Raw genomic sequence first — 8,799 nt, 5'->3', positions numbered from 1 at the left:
GAACTCCAAATTTCTCAATGTGTTTAACCCGTAGATTTCCTACATTTAATGTTAAAACAATAACTTGAGCCAAAAAAGTTTAGCTACTAGTAATAATTTCACAGTAATATTTCTCTCTCTTTTTCTACACATCTTATTCATATCCAGAATACCTTTGAGACAACTATAAAATCTAGGAAGGCCAATTGTTCTCTATTCTCAGAAATGATTCTCTGTGCAACTCCCTGACTAATATTCATCACGACTCCATTTTACCGAATTTTGTAGATGGTAATTTTTAAGTGATGTGTATATTAGCTATGAATTCTCACATTGTACATAATCATTACTAAATAGTGTTATGATTAACATTTTTCCTTTAAAGTTGTGATATTTGATGAGGTATCATATTTGAATAAATTATTAAAAATGCAAGAAAATTACTGCCAAAGTCAAAAAATTTTTAAGTAAAAGAACATGAGATACACATTTCTAAATATTTAACATTTTAACAAAGACAACAAATACTGAAAATTGTTAATCCTTTGGAATCATTTGTATCCCATTATTCGAATCGAAGAGCAATCAAGGTATTAAAATATATAAGAAAGAGAGCTCTTAAAAATATTAAAATTTCAGACAAGAAATCTAAAAACTATTTTGGAAAGTAAAATATTCATCAGTAACTGCATTTACTTCATAACAAACTGTTAACTTTAAAAATATCCGATTATATAACAAAAACCAAAGCAAAATTATTATTGTTTATTTAGTTTTTATTTTTGTGAAAGAGAAGAACAACTCGTGAGGACTGCTTAGTAGGACTAAAGACAAGCTTGAAACGAAATATTAAATAGCCCCTAGTGTGTATGCCCTACATTTTAACTGTAACAAAGAACTTGTGATGGAATCTATAGTTATGAAGTATAGGTTTAAAATTACTGAATTTTCTTATTTTAAATAAAAGGATGTGCAAATACGTATTCCATTAAAATTTTACAATTTGCTAATTAGGTTAAATGCTAAAGCAATGTGCAGTTTCAATATCTGTCCACAAAGTCTAATGACCTTTATGTTTACAATTAGATATAACACATCTAAACATTTTAAACTATAAAATTGATCCTAACTTATAAATTAAATTTAATTTCAATTACACAGAAGTTTTATATTTAACAAGTAAAAATACCTGTCTGAAGCTGGGAACCAAACAATTCAAAGTATCTACATTATTAGGCCAAGGTAATAAGTGTTAGTAATAAACTCTTTATAATAAAGAATTGGCTGCATAATTAATTATGTATATCGGTCTATATTTTACACAAAATATAATTTAGCTTGAATACAAAGGTTGTTTCTGAGAGCGAGACATGATACCATATATAACACAAACAGTATTTTTGGACACCGAAAATAAGGATCAAGTATTTAATTGTACTTGAAATGGTTTTTACACCAATTTAATGTGGCAACAAAGTTTAAGCATATTTACCATATTCGATAGGAAAAATGACTAGTAACAGAACTGACAGCTATTAGATTCTGCCTCTGTAATAGCTCCAGTTCTATAGTAGGGTAAAATATATGGATATACAGAAGTCAGGCAATGAAGAGTATAAATATCTAAATTTGAAAAAAGAATGAGGCATTGGCAAGGGAGCCAAAACCAATTCAATCACTTAAACGCTGGAATTACATTTTAAAATCTTTTAAAAGAAGCAAAGATGCTATAACAGCAACCATCATAAAATACTTAAAAAATAACTGTCCCTCGAGGAACGTAAACATAAGAAAAAACTCAGAATAATAACAATAAAATCATATAAAGCAGTTCCTTAATACATCTCTACCCAAGAGTTTCAAGTCAGAAGCTATAAAATTTTCATAAAACAAGTAATGTACAGGCTTATAAGGTATGATCAGAGAATACAGAAAAAGTTTAAATTAAGAAAAAATCTATCGCAGTAAAAGACACATTACCCTTAATCTCTATCAAAGTACTCCCCTTACTTCAAATACACTTATCCCATCATTCTTGCCACTTTCTGAAGCAGTTCTGGAAGTCCTCTTTCGTCAGTGTCTTTAGTTGCACTGTCGTAGCTGCCTTGATGTCCTGAATCATTTTGACTTTGGAGAAGAGCCATAAGTCATTTGGTGCCAGATGCAGTGAATAAGTTGTACGAGTACACACCATAATGTTTGTATTTCACAGAAATTACTGGACCAGAAGCAATGTGTGACATGGAGCATTGTCATGATGGAGGATGAAATAAAGATGTTCATGAAAGAGGACTTTCACGAACTGGCCATTTCCTCATCTGGCTTCTGTACTAGACCTTCCCTATTCTCTGAGACATGGTATTGAAATTAGGCCCATGAGTAATGGGCCTAAGGGTTCAAGAGAAACAAAGAGTGGCTCATCTCTCACTAACTCAGTAGCTAGAAATAGTTCAGCTTGTAGAAGAGGGCACATGAAAAGCCAAGATAGGCCAAAAGCTAGGCCTCTTGCACCAAAGAATCAGGCTGTGAATGCAAGAGACAAGTTGTTGAAGGAAATTAAAAGTGCTACTCCCGTGAACACAGGAATGATAAAGGAACAAAACAGCCTTACTGCTGCAACGGAGGAAGTCTCAGTGGTCTGGACAAGACATCAGACAGTCACAACATTCCCAGAGCAAGTTCTATGAAGGCTGAGCGAGGTGAGGAAGCTGCAGAAGAAATGTTGGAAGCTAGCAGAGTTTGGCTCACGAGGTTTAGGAAAGACGCCGCCTTACGCACGTGAAAATACAAGGTGAAGCAGCAAGTGCTGATGGAGAAGCTGCAGCTACTTATCCAGAAGATCTAGCTAAGATAAGTAATGAAGGTGGCGACACAAAACACCGGATTTTCAGTGCAGATCAAACAGCCTAGCCTCATATTGGAAGAAGAGGCCATCTCGGATGCTGCTCACAGCTAGAGAGGAGAGGCGGTGCCTGGCTTCAAAGCTTCGTGGGGCAGGCTGGCTGTCTTTTTAGGGGCATGCACCTGGGGACGTTAGGTTGGAGCCAAACTCATTTTCCGTTACAAATATCTTCGGTCCTTAAGAATTATGCTGACTCTACTCTGCTGTGCTCTGTAGGCCGTAGGCAGAACAACAAAGGCTGGATGACAGCACATCTGTTTACAACATGGTTTACTAAATATTGTGAATCCACCTTTGAGACCTACTGCTCAGAGGAAGACTCCTTCAAAACATTACTGCTCATTGACAGTGCACCTGGTCACCCAGGAGCTCTCTCTGATGGAGAGGCTCAATGCGATTAATGTCGTTTTCATGCCTGCTAACACAATATCCATGCTGTAGCCCATGGACCAAGGAGCAATTTCAGCATTCAAGCTTATTATTTAAGAAACACGTATCGTAACATGATATCTGCCATAGATGGTGATTCTTCTTATGGATCTGCGTAAAGAAAATTGAAAACCTTCTGGAAAGAACTCACCATTCTAGATGCCATTAAGAACATGTGTGGTGCATGGGAAGAGGTCAAAATATCCACCTTAACAGGAGATTGGGAAGTTGACTGCAACCCTCAGGATGACGTTGAGGGGTTCGAGACCTCAGCAGACGGTTACTACTGAAGGCGTTACTTCTTATGGATGAGCAAAGAAAATAGTTGCTTAAGATGGAAGCTATTACTAGTGAAGATGCTGTGAAGACTGTTGAAATGACAATGAGAATTCAGAATAGTACATAAACGTAGTTGATAGAGCAGTGGTGGCAGGGTTTTAGAATTAACTGCAATTTTGAAAGAAGTTCTACTGTGGGTAGAATGCTACCTAACAGCATCGCATGCACAGAGAAATCGTTTGTGAAAGGAAGAGTCAACTGATAAGGCAGACTTCACCACTGTCCCAAGAAATTACCACAGCAACCTCAACCTTCATTGACCAACCTGATCAGTCAGCAGCCATCAACATGGAGGCAAGACGTTCCCCTCCACCATCAGAAAGATTATAAGTCACTGCAGGCTGAGACGATGGTCAGCTATTTTTAGCAGTAAGTATTTTAAATTAAAGTATGTACATTTTTTTTAAAAGTAGTGCAACTGCATATTTAACATACTATAGTATAATGTGTAAACATAAATTTTATATGAACTAGAAAACAAGTAGTTTTCAGGGTTTGCTTTACTGTGGTGTTCTGGAACCAAACCTGCAGTATCTCTATGGAGGCCTGTTATGTTATCAACGGAAAGGAACCATGAGTTTTTCTCTGTTAAAATATGTAACATCAGTCCAAATGCAGAAGGATAGGGCTGATGACAACAGAAAAAGATGAAATGTAAATAGCGAAGTGTCCATTAATTATTCAATGTAGCAAAGAAGTGAAGTTGAAAAAAAGTATAGTTCAGAAAGATTAACTGTATCATTCTGAAAGCCTCCTCTCAATCCTTAACCTTATTGGAGAAATTCATTACTATGTAAAAATTGTTTAAAAAACAGCTCACTTAAATTTATTTGAAACACATCAGTTACTACAACAAAAAAATGAAAGGCGCTACATATATAAACTCATACACAATTCAGGTTTCTTTCCTCAAACAGCTTCTTAACAAAGGATGTTAACTTTTGATGTTTTCTTGCATTAAAATCAATCAGAGTTCTGCCTAGAAAAAGCCAGTATCAACTATCACAATTGGTCTTCACATGATAGTTACCATTTGCAGTCTTGATTCTTTCGTTAATAAGCCTCAGAATAATTTTATCCTCCACTCTCAGAAACTGTTCTGTTATTTTCTCTTCTGTGTTCTTGTTTTTTTGTTTTGTTTTTTTAATTCTTTGTTTTTCCCTTTCTGATTTTTGCGGATTATAAGGTATTGGGGGTAGGCACATGTACATCTTCCATTGTACCTCTATTCACTGGAAAAGCCATATAACCACAGCTATGTATGGTATTTTAAAGATATTTCCAACTTTTAAAAATAAAATTACTCTCTGTAATAAGGCAAAAGTCTTTTTAGTTGTTTCTGATCAAAAAATAAATCTCTAAGAATGTATTTTACCTTGAAGTGAATGTGTATATACATTTCAAAAACGAGATAAAAAGATAATTTATTCCATTAAGAAAGATGAAATGTACCTGTTTTACTTAATTGTATAGAGTTCACACAAAATTAATTCTTATCACTCCATTACTCTACCCGTTTGCTGCCTGTACAAACTGTATAAAAATTTCAAAATTTCTTTTATTTTAGGAGTTTGTCTAGGACACATTTAATGGCTGAGTCACGATGCCTAAGTACCACAAAGTCTAATCAAGTTTTAGATACAGTCATAGCGAAGAAACATATGAAAACTACCTGTTTGAGAAGGAGATTTATATTGTCATTAAACAAGAACTGCTTTTACCACTGTACTTCAAAACTGGTATTAAAATAGTCAAGGTAGATCAACCATAATCTGTAGTTTGCCTGCTTATATGGTATTTCTTTTCTATTTTACTTCATTTCAATTTGAAATTAGAAAGATCTTTTAAAAATACTATGTACTAGAAAATGTTACCATAGCATTTCATGTCTTTATTTCTGCCATTTTAAATCTACTTAATCATTTAAGTTTGGGTTTCCTATACAGGCATTTATAAATAAGTGTGAGAAATAAAATATCGGGGGTGCCAAAAAAAGTATAGACATTACTTGTATTCATTTTTTGTTATCTGTATATATTGAGTATTACAATTTCAATACAGTTTTTTCTTTCTTAAAATATAGTATATACTTTTTGGCATCCTCTGTATATGATTAGTTGAAGATTAGATTTTACTATGTTTAAGGAAATTTTAAAAAAACTATTTAAAAACTATGTCAGGCTTCTTTTTGAGGTGATAAAACTGCTGTAAAATTGACTGTGCTGATGGTTGCATGTATCTGGGAATATACTAAAAACTACTGAATTGTACATCTTGAGTGAATTGTAACGTGTGAATTATATATCCATAATTCTTTCCCCCCCCAAAAAATAGGTTCATTAGCATCTGCAGGAGGGGGAAATTTATATGGTGTCATAAAATCAAAGAAAGTGTTTCTCATTCTTTGATTCTTGTTTTTTTGGGGAAGGAAATAAAACCCATTTAAGAAACACATTTCTAAGGTCCATTCTTCTTAGAATAGCAGAATATGGCTGCTCTTTCCCAGAGCAGCTGATAGTCTGTTACATTTGTCAGTTCTTCCTGCCTTTCCTCTCATCCTTCCTACTCATTTTATAACCTCTTCTAGAGTTGCACAAAATGTTCCCAGAAAGAAAGCAAACAGAAAGGTTTTTCAGGCTTTGCTGTTTTCTACCAAATATGACTTAACCTATTCTCTAGTTTCAATTCCCAGCAAAAGATCCATCACAGAAAAACTAGTAACTGTGATAACCAGCAGAGGTCAGTATCACTAAAAAGAGACAGGCCCCTCAAATAAAGCAAGTAGTAGAAAAATGGTGATACACTGGTAAGGTAAAACCGTAATATTGAGGCGTTAACAAAGTTTCTTATGTAACTGTTATTTTAGATAGTGACTATATCATTTTTTACATAATTTCTATTTCTTATAAAATGAAAATATAATTTCAATTTTCTGATTTGGACAGTAGTCAATGATTTTCACTTTGTGATCAACTTTCCCATACTAACCTGCATGCCTTCAGAACTTCTGTGGAACTGGAATATATGGACACAGACATTGATGGTATTATCCGAGGACCAGGTTTGTGGTTAATTAGAGGCAGGTCTGGTTTTTTAGAGTTTTGGAAGTTCTCTAGCCCTTCTCTAGTAATTGTGTGTAACCCACTGTGAGGACTGTTAAGGCTGGTAACACTGTGTGTGGTTGTCTGCTCAGTGGGTTTTGGAGAAGGTGGTGCAGTGGAAATGACTGAAGAGGGTGAAGAGGCAAAAGAATTATTAGTCTTTGTATAAATAGCTGGGTGAATATTATTGACCTTGTCACAGGCTCCAGCACCCACACGGTCACTGGTTTTTCCAGTCAACAAGGCAGAGATCTGAGGATTGTCTGACATTAATAAATTTGGTAATGTACAATCTTCATGGTTAGAATTGCAAACATGTTCTGTCATCAGCTGCTGAACATGATTAGAAAGTCCCTTGACAATAATAGTACAGCCATTATGTGTGTCTGCAGCATGCCTGCTTGCTTCAGGCTCCAAAGATCTATTTCCTGAAGATTTGCTCTCTTTGGTAAAGGCAATGCCTTGTTGTCCCCCTGAGGTAGCAGTATGAGAGGAGAGGTGATTGAGAGCGTCTCCCTGTGTTACTGAATTGCTAGGCATAGTTCGAATTCCAGTCTGTTTCTGAATACCAGTACTAGCTGCCTGGAGATACTGGGCAGGCCCAGTGGAAAATGGAGATTGTTCATCTTTAGGTCCTGACAAATGTGAACTCTGACCTTTCTGAAGCCCCTAAAAGAAAAAAAGATAAACATAAAGAAATTAAAAAGATTTTTAAAAAATCTATTATTATACAAACTCAGAACAATACTGAGGATTCAAATTGTCAAATAAAAGCAAAGCTACCAAAAATAAACTAAAATGTGTAATGTAATTTATCCCAAATCCTAAAAATTATTTTTTAAATTCCCATAATCACTGATTAAAGATATTAGCATATTGAGGAAGAATTACTGAGCTGCTCAATTTGATTCCATTATTAGTGCGCCAGAATATTTCTTCACATAATGCTTTAGGATTTTTTTTGTTCAATTCTGATACATACATTTTCACCTTTAGAGAAATGTATCAGTAAATATAGATATGAAAAAACATACATACGTTAATTACACCATGAACACCAACTAAATAAAACAAGTCACTGATTTACAAAGTATTATAAGTTCAATATAGAAAATGTATTTATTAAACCTTTAAAATCACCAGCAAACTTATAATGTAAATTTAGCTGATATCCTCAAAGAGTCAAAACTATGAAATTTCTAAAAATATTTCATGGAATAACTTATATGGATTTTCACCGTCCCCAGGTCTCTCCACACAGCCCAAAGACATTCTAGTGCAATGTCTTTAACTAGGGACTTGGAAAGACAGCACTTTCCCCAAATTTCATAATTAGGACAATATATTGATATTACTAAAGCATTTTGATGGTTTATCAAAATAAAAAAAGTTTTAGAGTCACAGAGAAATTAATTCATGTAATGAAAACATACAATGAATTGAATAATTTTAACCTGAAATTTGTCATTGGTGTAGCAAATTGCTTTAAGATTCTTGTTTTATTTTACTGACAAAGTAATTAATAAACTAATTTATACTGATTAAATATTAGAATACTACAAAATAATTTAATAGTTTCCAAACTACTCTAATAACAGAATATGAAAACTAGTAACATCTCAGGAGTTAGACATATTTTTATCTTAAAACTCCATACTAACTGGAAACTCAAAACTGTAGGAAAAAATTTTAGAATTGCTGCTTTCCGAGTTACATAATTAGTTCAGTAACAAGTCCGAAAGCCTTTTTGCTATCAGACGAAATAAAATTTGTTGGCAAAATCTTTAAGATTACAAAAATTGAACTCACAAGTTATATATATTCACTAAAGTCACTTTTAATCATCTAATCAAAAATTCTCTAGTATGCTTCTGACATTGAGTTTTATCATTTAAAACACTTTGAACAATATAATGTTTTTAATCAGATTATTTATGCTATCTACTTTAGTATTAGACACATCAAAAATGACACGAATTCAAAGAGGTACAGTGTAGATAATTAAAGTACAATAAAATCCATGTTATATAAAACAATCACAAAACAATG

The 8,799-nt window shown here is 33.7% G+C and overlaps 1 protein-coding gene across 5 annotated transcripts in view; it reads right to left on the bottom strand.

Annotated features, from left to right (window-relative positions):
- Window positions 1-5,836: 5,836 nt before the first annotated feature.
- The window catches only part of LOC141569638 (lysine-specific demethylase 6A-like), a 162,337-nt gene continuing 159,374 nt past the window's right edge, over window positions 5,837-8,799 (bottom strand). For all 5 annotated transcript variants that reach the window (XM_074323718.1, XM_074323720.1, XM_074323721.1 and 2 more), the window contains one exon: window positions 5,837-7,419. In XM_074323718.1, coding sequence (XP_074179819.1) covers window positions 6,619-7,419 — 801 coding nt within the window. In that variant the 3' untranslated portion in view covers window positions 5,837-6,618. The remainder of the gene's footprint in view (window positions 7,420-8,799) is intronic.

The sequence above is a fragment of the Rhinolophus sinicus genome, chromosome X (assembly GCF_036562045.2).
Source record: "Rhinolophus sinicus isolate RSC01 chromosome X, ASM3656204v1, whole genome shotgun sequence".
In the NCBI taxonomy this organism is placed as follows: Eukaryota; Metazoa; Chordata; class Mammalia; order Chiroptera; family Rhinolophidae; genus Rhinolophus; species Rhinolophus sinicus.
Note: the sequence above shows the minus strand (reverse complement) of the source record. Positions and strands in the feature narration are given on the sequence as shown.